This window comes from Neltuma alba, unplaced genomic scaffold (genome assembly GCF_004799145.2).
Source record: "Neltuma alba isolate B1F8T4 unplaced genomic scaffold, ASM479914v2 tig00007480_pilon, whole genome shotgun sequence".
NCBI classification, from domain to species: domain Eukaryota; kingdom Viridiplantae; phylum Streptophyta; class Magnoliopsida; order Fabales; family Fabaceae; genus Neltuma; species Neltuma alba.
The window spans coordinates 35102-52430 of record NW_021634795.1 but is presented as its reverse complement, the minus strand read 5'-3'; the positions used below and the strand labels follow the sequence as shown (position 1 = coordinate 52430).

The window sequence follows — 17329 nt, the reverse complement described above, 5'->3', positions numbered from 1 at the left end:
ATGAAACGTGTTTATAAGTATTTTTTTAATATTATCCCAAATAGGCCCTACAAGTGCTTCTCCGGCAGGAGCGTTGACCAGAATTTTGGGCCTGGTCAACCTACTCTTTTCGCCCACATTCATATCAGCCCATTCTTTACCCACACACACCCGGGCCCCTTTGCAGCGACGGCCTAGTACTATGTCTTAACAGGCAACACTTTTACCCCAAAAAAGGAAAACATGGAACACCTTCTAAATTGTAATTTACGTGGTGGTATTCCAATACTGCTGTGCGCTAGCTTAAACTCAAATAGACGAACGCTGCGGAACCTATATGACCATGTGCTAGATTAGTCAGCGATACTAGCTATAGTGAGCCAGTAGATCAAATAAATAAAAACAACTAGGTGCACTTTTGATTTGATGAATGGTTTTTTTCAATCAATTCTTAATTAATATGAAATAAACAGTGTATGTCTGCTAATTAATCATAAAAATATACAGGGCATTAAATAAGAAGTTAACGTAAGAACCAGGTATATTCATTCCGTGCGTATATAGCACAAATTCATGCATGTCGTGTTCCCCATCTGAGCCATTCGTTACGTTCCATTTGAATATGAGCCGTCTATGGTCAGATTCTATGCACCAAGATCCCATCATGACTCAGACTTTCACAGGGAAAAAAGATCAGTAGATCACAATCATATGCATAAACGAGCTAATTAGATAGAAACTTCATAATAGTTAGGGAGAATTATAATAGGGTACTAAAAAAGAAAAATAATTACAAAACAAATCTTCAAAATTATTATTTTCTACTCTAAAATTTGTCATTACAAGTTATTAAGGTTGTTGTTGAGATTTTTTAATAATTATATTTCTTTTTTGACACTTAATTGTGATGGTCCCTGATAGCCACGGAAAGTAAATGGGACCCACTATTAGCCCCCATAGTCATAGGCTCGTAGCTACTCCAAAGGCCACGAAAGGCGAGTAATTGGTGTAATCCCAAGCTTTCATGACTATTGGATCCATCCATCAATATTTAACTGATGCCCTCAAGTTTTTTGTACATTTTATAATCTCCAGTGTCCTATTCTATCGCTAAGGATTCCTACCATGCAGTCACTCTCACGATGACAAGCAAGTTTTACCGAAAAGCAGTGGTTTTCCCCTTTGGCTGTGGATTTTGCATAACCCAGTCATATAAAAAAGCATTCCAGATCTGCGTTTTTTAATTTATATCTCACATAGAGAAAGTCGCAATGACAAACTGTCATCCAACATAAACATAACTCCAGGCTAGCTCTTTTCTTTCATGTCTGTTCTTTTTTTTATCAGTTGTTATGGACGAAGAACACTTTTTGGGTCAGGGTAAAAGATAATAAAACCCAGAGATGAAGTTGGATTCAGCTGTACTCAGAGATGAGATCATCAACAATGATTGATTTTCCAAATACGCAGGTCAACTCATGCTTGGAAATTATATGCGTGTAATATACTGCGCTGCCCTACTAGCAAGACCTTCATCTGTCCTTCCCTTTATTATTTTATCTCGAATTTGGGGAATTGGGTTATACAGTTTGCTTGCCTCTATCCTCGGCTAAGCTCTTTTTTGGGAATTCTCGATGTCTTTTCACTCAATCGTTTTTTCCCTCCTTTTCGATACAAATCTTTTGAGATTGCATTTCTGTTACTTGTCTGAGAATATGGTTATTAATTAGTGGTCGAGAAGCAGGCACAAGCACAACACTCAGATCACTGAACCAAGTTAAACATAAACTGGCCAACCCAGAAAGAAGAAACAAGGTAAATAGGGCTTGTTCTCCGTGTAGTGGGATTCCAGCTAGGCCTGATTTGAATAATAGGTTGATGGTAATAGTTAACAGTCGCCTCATTGACTTTAAACATATCGTCAATTTTGTGACAGATTTCATATGACACAGCGGTAAATTAACATTACTATTTAGAGAACGGAAAATCTGCTACTAGTTAGTTGTCAAACTAAAATTATTGTTATTATGACTTGGGCTACGACAGGCACAAGCATATGATCCTCAAAACAAGAATTAATTAGCATTGCTCTCTAAAATTTCACAAGGCAAGGTTGTATACGGGGAAAAAAGGTGAGATCAGTCTGACAGCAGGTGAACTAAGCGAAAGCATCCTCAATTCATTATTTTTTGGGTTCGTAGTGAGAATGGAAAACTTTTTAACCCATGATGTTGAACTCATCATGAAGACTTTTGAGTTTGAATTACAAATTAAGTACGTAATCTGAGTGAAGATTCAATATGTACACGAGAAGTCAGTAAAGTGAAAAAGCTGGGGTACTGTAGGGTTCGTTGTGTTGTTATATACTTAGCATATTATAAAAAATAACATTGGCTACGCTAGCTAGTGCTCTAGATCAGGTCTGTGAAGCACTAAGGAGGGGCCAAAAGGCCTTCTTAAGGTCAAACTAGATGACGACGCTGATGCAACACTATCGTGTCCAATTCTAACGTATGGTAACGAAATTTCCCCTTTTCTGGCACACCATCCAGTGACTTTTTGATTCAACCTGTCTTTGACTTGGAAACTCTCCTTTATGAAGCAGATGTGAAATTTGATTACTCATTGTTCTGCTTTTACCTAGAGTATTAGCACTGGCTCACCAGTAATTATTAATACTACATCAGATCCTTAATATTAGAATTAGTTTGATATTTAATTTGATCCTAAATATAAGATTCCAAATTACTTTATCTTTTATATTTATCCATTTTTTTAAAATACTTCTTGTAGTAGTTGCATATGTTGAAGGTTTCATCAAATGATAGTTTTAGTTAGTGCACATGATTAGTAAGGATATTTAAAAAAAACTTATTTATTACAAATAACTAATTTTACTAATTTTACTTAAATTAGTTAACTAGCTTTTATATTAAAAATCAGAAATAATAATTATCTTGTTGGTCGTTTGTTCACCAACCAAAACGGAAAATATATCCCACATATTTTCCACTTCTCACTGCCTTTCTCCTTTTCCTGCTTCTAGAAATTTTGTAACCTTTTCAATTGAGACCAAATGTTTCCAGTGAGTACAATGAGATGTATTTGACCTCAGTTGATTCTTAATTTCAACATCGCGAGTTTTTCTTCCACTTGGATGGTTTGATTGGTAAATTAATGACCCCACAAAATTTATTATCAAATTATCTTTCTTTGTCTCTCAACTTCCGAGACCACATGCTTTGTCTTATTCTCCTTCCACTGTCGTAATAATGCGTTGATCACTTTATTTAATTTTCATATTATCACTCTTCTCATGATTTTTGTTTCTTCTATTTCACCTCTATTATTGATTTGAAGTTTCAAAAAGATATGATTTCAAAAAAAGGAAGAAACTTAAACGACCTACCAATTAAGGCATTGACACCAACAATGAGCACCTTGCCAACTATTTCAGAGTTAGTCCAAGCGAGAGTACTGATAGGGGTAGATCAACTAGGGTTAGCAACATGCACTTGATCGCCTATCTACATTCATCATTGTGCAGTAAATTAGGGATTGTAGTTCAAATGATTGAGAATGGAAATAATACAAATCCTTGAGATACGCTGTAAAAAGGAATACAGGAGAAGTTAGGGATCACTTAATGTAGTTTGAAAAGTTTATTGACACAGGTGCTTAGATTTGTGTCCATATTGTATGCATTAGTTTGGGTCCCTTCATGTAATAGAATAAATCCAAGATAATAATTGATATTCACTGTTTGAGTTGTTAGGAAACGCTTTTAAAACTCAATTGTAAAAACAAATTAAATATATGCTAGAGTTGAGCAATGCACTGGTCCTAATTAAATGCGGTTAATTAATGGCGTTAGATATTCGACTCGTCTGTGCTGAAGAATATATAAATGATTAAGTAATCAAAAAAATGTATTATATATATTAATTTATCTAAGAAAATAATTATTTTTATATCTATCAACTAGGTATTTAATATAACTTCATGATTCCGGGCATGAGAAAGACAAGAGAACAAAGCTTATTCTTCTGTTCTGGCAGTGCTAAATTTCAAGAATTTTCAATGCCATACAGCCGCTGTGTGTAGCACACCTCCGATATATAATAATAGCGAGATAGGGTTTGTATAAAAATCATGTTTATCAGCTCCCAGTTTTATTATTATTAAATCTCCTGTTGTTCTGACTCGGGGTTGTAAAAGAGAGAAGAGGTATGCTCCAAAGTCCAAACAAGCTCTGAGCAACACTGTACATTCAGTCATCATCAACATGGGGAGAGCTCCTTGCTGCGACAAAGCGAACGTGAAGAGAGGCCCTTGGTCCCCAGAAGAAGATGCGAAGCTCAAGTCCTATATTGAACAACACGGCACCGGCGGTAACTGGATCGCTTTGCCACAAAAGATCGGTATTGATCAATTAATTACACACACCGAGTAGTTTTTTAGGTTTTCTATTTAGCTATCCTAGAAATGTTTGAAAGAAAATTCTTGGAATTTGTTTGATTATTGTGAATCAGGGCTAAAGAGATGCGGCAAGAGTTGCCGTCTACGGTGGTTGAACTACCTTCGCCCCAATATCAAGCACGGGGGTTTCTCCGAAGAAGAGGACAACATCATATGCAGCCTCTACGTTAGCATTGGAAGCAGGTTCGACCATGTCTAACCCACAACTGTAACTATAGTATTACCTACTCTTGTCTAGTCACTAATGATTTTGGTTCGGTTTGGTTGGGTAAACTGGCGGCAGGTGGTCGGTGATTGCTGCTCAATTGCCGGGACGAACAGATAACGATATAAAGAACTACTGGAACACAAGGTTGAAGAAGAAGCTTCTGGGAAAGCACCGCAAAGAACAACAGGCTCGTTGTAGGGGCAAGAATAAGCAGGGAGCGAATAAGAGTACTGTTGGGAATTCATCGATCCTTGGAGAAAACAGTAGTGTTCAGGTTCAGGCTCAACAACAACCGTATTGGCCTCACCCCCAGATGATGCCAGTGCTGCCACCCTTGCCTTACTCAGACCAAGTCCCAGGTTTCAACGACCAAGATTCCATTAGAAAACTGCTTATCAAGCTTGGAGGAGTGTTTTCTGACCAGCCTGATGGGTTCAATTTTCATTTACCAGATGCCACTCATCCCTCCGCACAATCACCAATTTATCAAGTTTCTTCTTCTGCTTCCGCAGGCGCTATGAACAATAACCAACTTCAATTCCCTCATCTCCATTACCACTCTGGACTTAATAACTTGGTGCAAGGAAGCAGCACTTTCACCCAAGCACAGGAGGAAATAATGTCCGTATCTTATCCCCCTAGCCTAGATGGGCTGGAATTCTTGATCAATCATGATGATAAGATAGACCCTACCGCCTCGTGTCACAGCAACACCATAGTTAGTCCTCCTCTACTTTCCTCCGATTACGAATGTATCCCACCAACTGATCAGCAATTTGCTTTTCAGGAGTTGAGGTATCCAGGTGCCCACTAGTATCATGTACATTGTTCACTGCTTTGATTAGCCATTTGTACGTAGCAAACTAGAGGGAAGCTTCAGCTGGTTTCCTTCATATAGGAATATCTTCAGCTGGCTATATATATGTACATATAGCTGGCCATCATATGTGTCTGCTCTCTAGCTGTTCCATGATTGTTTCCTTTACTGACACTTAAGTTTATCTGACTACCTCGTGTATTTGTCTGTAATTTTGAGTGCATTGAAACATTGTTCGCGTTCTGACTAGAATTTTAATTAGCAGCATTAATGCATGAGTGCCTGAGTTTTCAAACAGAAATTAATTCAGTTCATCTTGTAGTGAAAGGGTCACTGAAGAGAAGCATTCATCACAAGCCCATTATTGAAATTACTGGCATGTGTTGTGTGGGTAAGATCTGGATAGGAATTCAAAGGAGAGGGTACTAGGGGTAGCCTCATCTATTCTAAACCGGATACTACTGTAGATTTGTGGGGATGATTGCTCGAATTTTTGTCATAATGTTTGTCCAATGAAAACTATTTGCAACCTTTAATCGAATAAAACTTGAAACTTATGAATTATAAAATGTATAAATTCAATGTGTTTTTGTTCGAAAAATGATTAAAAAAAGTTTTCTTCATTTTTCTCACGCGTAATATCTTAAATGCAAGCAAGAGTACTGTCGGAAAAGCATTCGTGGGACTCTTCGTGTGTCAGCTTTAATTTCTATGTTCCTCTTGGAGAAAATAAGAATGAAGCCATGACAATTTGCAGTTCTGTATAGCGCACGGGAAGATTTTGAAGATTTTATTTCAATTTAAGCCTTATTATCTCCCTTGTCGCCACCCTTTGAGTATGCATTCCTGTGCATAGCTAGTTAGATAAGTAGAATTTATGCGTGTGGCACAATCTCTATTCTATTTATGTACCAGTGACTCGTCGTCAGGAGGAAACTGAAATAAATTTACACTTGGCCATCTGTCACTAAGAGTTTCCTCTCTCTCTCTCTCTCTCTCTCTCTCTCTCTCTCTATAGCACTTAAGGTTTGATCTTTGGCCCGCATTCGACTTGAAGTTCAGCTTCATGTATTTGCACAATTAGTTTGCAGACTATTGATAATTGAAGAATCAACATCATAATGTTTTGCAGTGTTAGGCGAGAGTAGAGAAATTACGTTCTAAATCATGATTTTTCTTTACTATATATGGTACAAAATATACAACATTTCATCATGTAGAGCGAATGTACTGTTCTAGGAGATGAGGCTTTCCATAATAAGAATTATTTTATGTTGAAGAGACCCTTTGATAGAAGAAGTCATTTCTCAAACTTTCCGCATATTACCCTTGCTTCTTTCAGTTTTTAATATAAAATTCAGTTAACTAATTTAAAAAAATTATTAAATTATTTATATTTATCGTTTTTCTCCATAATAACTTGCTCATGCATAAATCAATATATAATCTAGTGATTCATATAAATATTTTAGTTAGATCATAAAACATGCTATAATTAAGTAATTTATATTTAATTTTTTAATCTTTTCAAATTAATTAGATAAATCTTATATTAAAAACTGAAGTTAGTAATATATTTGCATGGTATATTGTGATTTTGTGGGGCGGGAGTGTATCTTTACATTAAATGTCTAGACTCGTTTGATCCGTTTCTGTTTTTCGTTTTTAATCTAGACTCATGGCTAGACTGCTAATTAATGCGCTGCATTATTTATGCACAGATGGACCATGGATTAGATTTATGACTCTCCTATGTTTCACTGTTTCTGCTATTTCTTTATTTTTCCCATTCCACTTGCCCCTATGCCTCCCCTTCTCTCTCCAGTACAGAGAAAAGGCCCTATATATTAATTATCATGTAGTTGAGTCCTATTAAAAGGGTTTTGTCAAACGGTGAAAACGTTGATGCTCCCGAGGTCAAAGAGTATCGATTCATGCATTTCATAATCTCATCATTCACTATGATTAGAGGTCAGAAAACCGCAATTACCTACGAGAGATCTAAAGCCTGAGTATTACATTACAAATATATATATATGAGAGTGTGTTTTCTTCTCTCCACTTATGGTTATGCAGTGAATAACGTGCGATAATTGCTAGCTATGTAGGGAATGTTCAAAGAGATTGCCAAGCTAAAGGTTGTTCGCAAAATTGGAATGCATATGATCACAACTAAGGTTGTCAAGCTCGCAGGTTTAAACAAACTCATGATAATGATATAAATTCAAATTGCAAATTTAGATCGTGAACTTGTAAGAATTTTTTTTTTTACGAATTGTAAGAGTTTACTTTTATTAATAAGCTAGTATTAAAAGTACATAATCAAATAATTAATATATAAAAAATAAGAACAATTTTATTTAAATATATTTTAAATTTAAATAATTGAAATTATACCTATCAATATTTAGAATTTATCATATTTAACAAAAATTTTTTTATAAAATTCATATATAAAGTCACTAAACATAATTAAATTACAAAACTTAGCACGAGTTTAAAAGCAAGTTGACACGATTTTGTAAGCTAAAAATTTAAAAACAATAAACTCGGTAAATGAACTCGTAAGTTTAACCGAGTTTATAAGTATCACGAGTTTAAGAGCGAATCAACACGATTTTATTAGTTAAAAACGTAAAAACATCAAATTTAAAAAGTCAACTCATGATTTGACAACAGCGATCACAATTCACAAATGTGGCCAAATCGAGGAATTTATTATTAGTTGATATTTGTAATTAAGGGATATTCTAAGTCTCTGCTTGTTTAAAGAAGTAATCCTTCATTGTACGCTCTCCATAAAATAAGTTCTAAAGTAATTATTGCACATGTTCAGTAAATATTTTACCAGCCGAATAACATGACCAACATGGAACTATACTTGTTTTAAATATATTGCACTATTTCGCATTGGATTCGAATCCTATTTATGCATATTCTTTAAGTCTACGAAATTGATTGTGCTGACTAAGAAGATAAGAGGACTCTGGTCCACTTTTTCTTGAAACAATTCAACAGCTGGACTTATCATGCATTGGATGTATCCGAGACTTAATCAACTTTGTTGTTAAGATGCATGCCTAATATTTTGACCCAGAACTGGTATATCCACATCTGCAGACGATTCAACGATCGAAATATCCATCATCTGATGATTTTTTTTTTTTTGCTTTGTTCAAGGACGGAAGGATGCATGTAAGTTCAGTGCGTTGTAATTGGTTAAAGGTCAAAGGATAGTAATTAAACAACCATACTTTGTGCACCACAAACGCCTTCTTTTCGTCTGTGATATTGACTGAAAACCAACTGTTTGAAAAATGCTTGCCTCATCGTCACAGATATCTTGAAGTTGTGTGCTGGCGGATTGCTTGTATAAGCCGTTTGATTGAAATCAACGGGAGTGTTAATTGTCGAAGTATATATCGTTTCTTGTCACTAGCCGTCCTATGTATGACTAGGAAAGCCTGATCTGGCCGTCTAGTTAGTCTGTAGATAGTGTGAAAATCGAAGACAAGAAGAATTAATTAATTAATTATAGGGATGCTTTAGCTCTAATTTTTACATCATCATTCATCACATCCGGCCGCATATAGACCTCCCAATTCTTACTTCGTTAATTTGCTCAAACGGTCGAAGAAGTGAATGTCTTGCATTGTATAGAGTAGTTGATTACAGTTGTACCACTATTTTAGATGTGCATATTTGTTGACTGTGGATTCCGTGGTATAAGCCATGGTCATGATCCGTTAGAAATGGTTGACACTTGACACAGATTGAAATTGTAGCAGTTGTGTGTGTGTGTGTGTGTGTGTGTGTGTGTGATGACAGTTTCAAACTTAGGGCCCATTAGCTTATTCTTTTGAAAATCTTTTAATTATATATAATAACTGCGCCAAGGATTTCAGTATCTTTTATTCAAATCTGCTGCTCTTTTATTTTCGGGTTTGTAACAAACGCCAGACATATTCGCCTTAATCTCAAGAAACACTAAACTGGGTGTGTGTTTCATGAAGCGAGGCATTTTAAAGAACATGGGTAAGTGTTGATGAGGTTCCCCAGAAGCTAGGGCCATTAGAAACGGTACTTTTAATTAATTAAAAAAGCAGCGTCACAAAATTTAATAATTAGCACGCCAGATGAGAGGACATGGAAGCTTAATATCGCCCTGTAAAGTGCAAGGGAATATCCCTAACACACAAAAAAACGCAAGAGAAGAATCCTGCAAGGTAGAACCAAGATACTTGAAACTTAACAATTTATATAATTCTGTCAATTGTCAAATGAATGTCGACGGGGATAATATTGATAATAAGAACCAAAGCATGTCCGTGATTGAAGGTCCCATAGCCAGGGCACGCCTTAATCCTGACAATAGCCAAACGACGACTTGTGTTGTTTTTGCAGTTATAATAATAATCCCTCTCTACCCGCAGATCCTAACCAAATCCCTATGCATTAATTAGTTAATTGCAATAGCGTTATTTGTTTATGAGCTGATTATGACACTCACAAACATCAAATATTCTTCACACATCGCCTCACTAATTTGTTTTAATTCTTATCTGCTTCAAAATTGATGACCCCACAGCACCCATTCTAATATTCCCACCGTTATTCTTCTTCTCGTTTTTTTTTTTGGCAGAAACTAGATAACTATAGATTAATCTTCTCGAGATATAGAGATCATCAAAGTGAATTTTGCATCTCTGAACAAAGTTTTTTCTATGCACATGGTCTGGTCTGAACCGAAAACATCATATTCAAGGGACTTAGGGGGTGTTTGGGAAACCCAAAACCATGGTTTCAGAAGCATTTTTCCGCAAAACGAGGTAATCTCCTCCACATATTTACTTCGTAATCCGTAAAAGCACTTTTGAAATAATGGTTTGGTTTCTATCCAAACACCCCCTTAGTCATCTACCAACTGTGCTAAGCTTTTGTTGGTCACCATTATTCTTTTTTTTTTTTTTTGGGGCACAACACCATGTTCCTTTCCCCAATGCGATGTCTCTCCTTTGACAAAATGGGGGGGAAAAGGCAGCGTCTCCCTCGATCCATTCATGATTTTAAAAAAAAAACCCAAAGCCAAGGGGCCTATTTTATATTGGGCTGAAAATGCTGTCCAGAGAAAGTACAGGCCCATTTATCGGGCCCACCACTGTCTGTCTGCTAAACCCTAGAGAAAGGAAGCACGGTCAGTTCGCGGATCGGTGAGAGGTTGAGGATGTTGCCAGTCGTGAGTCTAGTATTGAAGCCTTCGTGTCAATGGCGCTTCTGCCTGCGCTTCCGATTTCTTCAACTCCAAAGTTTCGGGTATGCTTGCAAATTCCTATCTCTTATTCTTTCTCCAGAAGTTTGCATCGTTTATGCCCTTTTTCTTTCACTAATATGAAGTGCGCAAAGCATCTTCTCCTGAAGGTGAAAAGATAGGGAACTTAGATTTAACGTCTCCGGAACTTCAATGTCATTGGTTTCTTCCCTTGAAACTTCGTTTAATTACTGGATTTCACTTAAGTTCAGTAATTTCCATACTTAGATATGAGGCAATGTGAACCGTCAACCAAAATGACGCTGGCGTAATGTCAAATTGAGATAATCCTACATTTCATTCTTTCTTAGCAATATCGTTTTGTGCTTTGAATAGATTAAGTTGTTTCTTGGGCAACCATGTCAACTCCCAAGGTGCTCAGCAATACAGCTTCCCCAGCAAACGCTCCATGCCAGAACTTGTATAATGAAGATCTCAATGGCAGACCATAATGAGCCTGATGAGGTTAAGTTGCAGATTGGAAACATGAAGGAGAAGCTTAGAGAAATGTTGCCAATCTCAGTTCAGGAATTTCCTTGGGGTAAAGCGGAGCATAAACTTGTAGATAGGTTGATTTCTCTTGCAAGAGAGGCGTTGAAGTGGTTCCTTGTTTTATTTTTTGTTTTTAGCTCTATGTCAGATATTGCATACACATTATATATAAATCGTGAGCTAGTGATTCCCATAGGCCTCCTGGTTGGCTGCCTGACGGCTGACTTTTTGAAGGAGACATCGCAAGAATTGTTTCATATCTCGGAGGTATATCTTTAATCTTTTTCATATTGTTAAGTTTCATAATTATTGTTCAGTTTCTTTACCTGTTACAATAGATTTTTTTTATTGTGTTTTCTATGGCTTGTTCCTTGACAGGATAAAGGCTTGAATCAACAAGTTTTGGGGATGTATTGCTTTTTTGTGTTTGTGAAGATCATCTCTGCATGGTTCGGAATACAAGCTCGGGTTTTTCTTTTGCATGTAGCAAATGGTGGCCTGATGCAGGCACTGTGGTATTGGAAAAGTTCGAGAGAAGAGTCAAAGAATCAAGACGAGCGTAGTTTTTCCTCCTCCGGTTTGGAGGCTTCATGAATCGCATGATAGGATATAGATAGAAAAGTTCAATTTTTGGGTTCACCTTTGTATAGATTACATCCTGTGCTAGCACCACCATGATGCAAATGCAAACTATGTTTTCCATTATATCTTACCCTGTTTTAGGCTTTTAGCTGCGCTGCCTTATACTAACTCAGAATTTCAACCCCCCCCCCCCCCCGGGGCCGGGGATTAACCACTTCGACTGCCTGCCCCGCTTGTTCAGGCTGGGGAATGTTTGTACACGGTATATGCTCAAGGAAATCAACATTATTCTTCTCTTGCCCTAGCGTTGATGTTACGTTTAACGTAGAGGTTGAGCGGACTGATGAAAGATAACGATGCAAAGGTTTTTGCAGGGTTGGAGGGTGGGGTCAGGCGATGTGAACTTTGGAAATTAGCCCACTGTATTTGTTAATAATCTAACAAGAGAAGCTGCAGAGTTCATAGCGGCGGGGATCCTAATGCTGCGATTTAGCTCTTTGAACGTTCGAAATGACATCTTCCTCTGTTTTATTCACTGATGTCAGCGTTGGGGCTTATAGTGTGCCGCACTTTATTGGGCTATGCTCACAGTTGAATTCACTCCAATTTAAGAAATAAAGAGGTTAAATAAATTCGAAATTTGATGTCAAAAAAATTCTCATTTACAGACATTGAAAAGTACATGTTAATTCATTGTGCGATCAAATCGTTCACTTGCCACTTAGATTTGATTTGGAATGACGGGATGGAAGGACTCCAGTGGCCTATTAATTTTTTAGGCTATTTTGCGAGAGCTGATTGTGATTTATAAAGATGGGGAAAGTTTGTGGAATCTGAGGGAGAACAAAGCACAGCTACCGTGAGGAGCGGCTGGAGCTGCATAGGTACCGGGAGCGTCATTTGTGGAGTCCAATTCAATTGTGTCTACCCCTGAATATGCTTTTAGGCATGTCCATATATGTTTTCAGGCGATAAATTGTTCATAATTGAACTTACGTAAAATATACGGTAAATGATTTTAAAGATTAAAATTAGTCAATTATCTTTAAGGATCTCGTTATTCCTAAATCCACCGAAGGTCTTCATTTTAATCTCGTTATGATATATGGAACGATCACAAATCCTATCCATACCTAAGGATCACAACCCTTACACAGGAGCAATGAAGCAAGCCGCAAATTTGTTAGTGGGCAACAAGCTTCACGCTTTTTTGTTTCCACAACAACAAAGTCAGAATTCAGAAATAAGTGTCAGCTTCCCAGTCACAGGACGGTGATAACTGGGAAGCCCACCTGCCAAGTGATGACATCTCAGAATTACTGATTCTACCACCAGAAGCAGACCCGGTTGAGTCAACAAACACCTTCAATCGTCGCATTGCAACTTGCAAAGTGTTCTCCGACATGTCGGCGAAGCAGACCCTGAACCAACCCGGTTCAGAGCAGTGGCATGATGATCCCGGAGATATGTTCAGGCCAACCACCATGAGAATCCTCTTCCAGAGCTCCTTCTCTGCTTCAAAACTGTCTGACCTTAACATATGCCTCATGTCCACCCAGCAGAACAGCCCAGCGTTGCTCTTCAGACACCTAATCCCTGCTTTTCTCAACCCCGAAACCAGCATTTCCCTTCGCTTTTTCAGTCTCCCCTGAGTCTCCTTCATGTATTCTTCCGTGAAATTGTCGTCGGAGAGTAAGTTCGCCAGCAAATACTGAGTTTGAGAAGACACCAGTCCGAAGCTTGACATCTTTGTGGCTGCATCCACCACCACGTGGCTATTTGAGTAGATCATGCCTACTCGAAATCCGGGCAAGCCAAGGTCCTTCGACAGGCTGTAAACAACGTGAATGCGGCTCCACAGCCCAGCGTCATGGATGGTCTTTTCGTTTGCTACTTCCATGATGCTTACGAATGTGGGCGAGTCGAAGACTGTGCCTGAATAAATTTCGTCACTTATGATATGAATCTTCTTCTCAATGGCGAAATCCAGGAGAAGGTTCAGCTCAGTTTTGCTCAGGGATATGCCCAGAGGGTTGGAGGGGTTAGTCACCAAGACCCCTTTGACGTTTAGATTCAGTGATCGGGCTTGTTGATAGGCCTGTTCAAGAGCAGAGGGAGTTATTCTGAAGCCATTAGAGCTGGAGCAATGTATGGGAACTATTTCGACCCCAGTCCTCCACTTAAGATCTCTATCAAATCTGAAAAACACACATAAGTTACTGAATTAATGGTCCTTTTTGAAGTAATAATCAAATAATTAACCCATTAGTCCGAAGAGAAACGTACGCAGGGTAGTAGGGAGTGGGAAGAAGGAAAGCTTCGCCTGGATCAGCAAGGCAGAACATGAGAATCTCATTGGCGGATGTAGCCCCCGCGGTGAGAACGAGTCTGTCCGAGGAGAAGTTTACTCTGTTCCCTCTTATTTTTGCCATGAAGTTCACCAGCGCCTGCTTCCACATACTGATGATTAGAAATGGGAAAAGAACCCTGGCAAAAAAGCACTTTTCTATTCCATGACTTTAAGGCTTCTGTCCATTTTTTTTAAGAATGTTTGTCTTGCTTCAATTTTTTTAATTTTTTTAATATGAACCCAATAAATCAGAACAGATTGATGGTGCCTGCTGCATGCGAGTAGGTCAAGTTTATTTGAAGTCTAAACGAATCAGGATATTTCTACTTTTAGTTTTATGCGTAGAGGGGAGGAGCCTATTTGATCCACAATAAGTTAGAGAACAGAGATAGAAAAATTAAAACCGCGTCAGTTATTATACCTGTTGGTTGACATGCATGCAGTGAGAAGAAATTAATTAACATATAAAATAAATATTTCAGATAAAATTGAGAATAATTCTAAACTTCTGACAAAAAATTATCGACAGTAAATATTGTATCACCATCATAAACTTCTTTATTAAGAACTACCCCGCGTCGCCTCCGTACGTAACAGTAACTTCGTTAACCTGTCCGGTCGCGGGTCACGTGTGACGCTTGTCAACTGACGTGTTTCAGATAAAGACGTGTTTGGTTGTAGTATATGTGAGCAAATTCATATCATGGCGAGTTCTGAGCTGTATACGCACACACCGTGATGACTAACCAAAACATGACAAAATTATAATTTGTATGGACAACTCCCAGTTATATTTTGTGTGTATGATCAGTACTAGTATTAACAGTGGGCGAGAAGCAGGAAAATAGCTTACTTCTTTGAAAGAGGGCAAGCCATGATAATCCTGGAAGAGAGCGAGTTCTCTGAACACCGATAATCCATCTTTCTTGAGCCCCAATATGTCTGGGTTTCTCTCCAGCCATGCCTCAACAATGTCGAATGACAGCTGATCCATCATTACACAAACATGTCAGATTGTGGGGCGACAAATACACGTACGCAGGTTTCAATTTCATTCATTATTCGTTAGGTAAAAGAAAGCACACAGACACACACAGACACACGCACAAACAGATATAGTGCTTGCGGGATCACTTCAAACAAAGTATTGTCAGGTTTCTAAGAATGTCCACAATATTCTGCCACGTCCTTTACATATGCGCCCCCAAAAAATGGGCAGCAGTTTGGGTTCCTTTTTCCTATGCAGAGAAAAAATGGGCATTGCATTTGTGCGGTAATGGGAAAGCAGAATAGGCGTAGGTGTTTGTGTTGATGAAAAAATGAGGAAACCTGATTCTCTGCGAGTCCCATCTGGATGATTCCGGAAGGATTTGCAAGGGGGTGATAAGGATTCTTCTCGTACTCCTGCCAACCCACAAAGTAAGGAGAGTCTTGGCCGTGACACTCTTGGCTAGCTTTCCTAGACTCCATTTTCATGCCTTCTATATCTGCGCAGGCAAATACTAATGGGTGAAATTATATATCAGACTGGTGTAAGAGAGAGAAGGGTGAGGTGGTGAAAAGAAGGGCTTGCTAGGGCTGAATATTTATAGGCGGGGATGGGATGGATTCATGTGAGTGTGAAGGAGGATATAGGAAGCGAGAGGCAGAGACCCCACAATTTGAATATGAACATATATCCAAACTGAATTCTTTTTTTTGACCAATGAGAGAAGCTAGCTCCCTTCATTTTGTTCAAGTTTGGCTTCTTTCTTTCTTTCTTTGTGCTTTCTCTTCTTCCTTTCAATATCTTTCTCTATTTTCTCTAACCATATGATGATGCATTTCATCTCTTTCTCCATATCTCTTTTTGTAATTTCCTATTAACTTCCATCCCACGTACTTTTTGGTCTATCGATTCATGAATATATACAACCAACACACCACTGGCTACCATTATATTTCTTCGTTTCCTTTGTTTTTCTATTTCCAAAAAAAAAACAAAGGATTATCTTACAAAGCTAATATATATATCAATACTTATATATGGCATTTTGCAAAGCTTTTTTTTTTTTATAATTCTTTATTCCAAAATTCCATACCATTAAAAAAAAAAAGTAGGGGTACGTACGTGTGCGTATGAGTGAGTTCGTTCATACACATTTTTTCCTCTTGCTGCTTTTTGTTTTTTTCCGCTCGTGTTTTTCAAATTTCACAAAAAAAAATAATATCAGAACATGAGGATAGGGGAACCTTTTTGGGAAAGTCGGCATGGATGGACAATGTCTTCTGGCCTCCACTCGATCTTCAAGGTTTGAAGAAGTTGCATTTCAAGTTTATTTATTTACTATAACAAAAAACAGTGATCGTGCGGTCCTCCTTGAGATTACTGTAGTTTCACTGTTTCAGATCCGAGGTTTATGTTATTATTTATTAGCCCAACTACTTATTTATTTAATGATCGGTATATATGTTCATGCATGCTTCCGCATACTGATATATATATATATATATATATGTGAATTAATTATATATATACTATATTGTTAAGAGACATCAAATTAGATAAGATGGAAATGCAGAGATAAAAACAATAATTTTTGGGCTTATAAAATGTGGTTTGATGTTATGAGGTGAGATGAGTGGGGCGTGTGCGCTTATTCAGTCAAAACGCGGGAGGGTAACACCATCTCAAGAAACACATGCAGAGCTAATTTTTTATAACATCGCAAAATAAAATTTGAATTTTTAAGATTATTACTTTTTTACAATAAAATATCCAATTCCCGATTAAAATTTATACACTCAATCACATACAATAGCAGTCAGTAACCCAAAAGGGGATAAATATGATAAGAGGTGCACTCTTTCATAATCGGGTACAAGCACCATTGTCACATCAAAAACTGTCCTCTCGTTTCCCTTAACGTTTTTCAAATTCAATTAGTAAAAAAAAATGGCCTATTATAATTAAGAGGTGTTTGAATAAAAACCAAATCATAATTTTAAAAGTGATTTTATGATTAATAAAATAAATATGTAAAAAAATTTGTCTTATTTTATAAAAAAATACTTCTTAGAAGTATTTTTTGAAAGTTGTCGAGCATTTTTTTATAATTAATCTCACTGAAAGAC

The 17329-nt window shown here is 37.4% G+C and overlaps 3 protein-coding genes across 3 annotated transcripts; 2 read left to right on the top strand and 1 right to left on the bottom strand.

The window, feature by feature from the left end:
* Positions 1 to 4121: 4121 nt before the first annotated feature.
* Positions 4122 to 5756, top strand: LOC114752667 (transcription factor RAX3-like). Its single transcript, XM_028941410.1, has 3 exons — positions 4122 to 4400; positions 4512 to 4641; positions 4742 to 5756. The coding sequence occupies exons 1-3, from the start codon at positions 4265 to 4267 to the stop codon at positions 5478 to 5480; spliced, it is 1005 nt and encodes a 334-aa protein (XP_028797243.1). The 5' UTR covers positions 4122 to 4264; the 3' UTR covers positions 5481 to 5756.
* A 4960-nt stretch (positions 5757 to 10716) lies between these two features.
* LOC114752669 (uncharacterized) lies at positions 10717 to 12054 on the top strand. Its single transcript, XM_028941411.1, has 3 exons — positions 10717 to 10796; positions 11128 to 11550; positions 11662 to 12054. The coding sequence occupies exons 1-3, from the start codon at positions 10749 to 10751 to the stop codon at positions 11875 to 11877; spliced, it is 687 nt and encodes a 228-aa protein (XP_028797244.1). The 5' UTR covers positions 10717 to 10748; the 3' UTR covers positions 11878 to 12054.
* A 1048-nt stretch (positions 12055 to 13102) lies between these two features.
* Positions 13103 to 15691, bottom strand: LOC114752663 (1-aminocyclopropane-1-carboxylate synthase 3-like). The gene is made up of 4 exons (XM_028941405.1): positions 15545 to 15691; positions 15069 to 15200; positions 14152 to 14312; positions 13103 to 14063 (listed from the first exon to the last, which is right to left on the bottom strand). The coding sequence occupies exons 1-4, from the start codon at positions 15689 to 15691 to the stop codon at positions 13103 to 13105; spliced, it is 1401 nt and encodes a 466-aa protein (XP_028797238.1).
* Positions 15692 to 17329: the final 1638 nt, after the last annotated feature.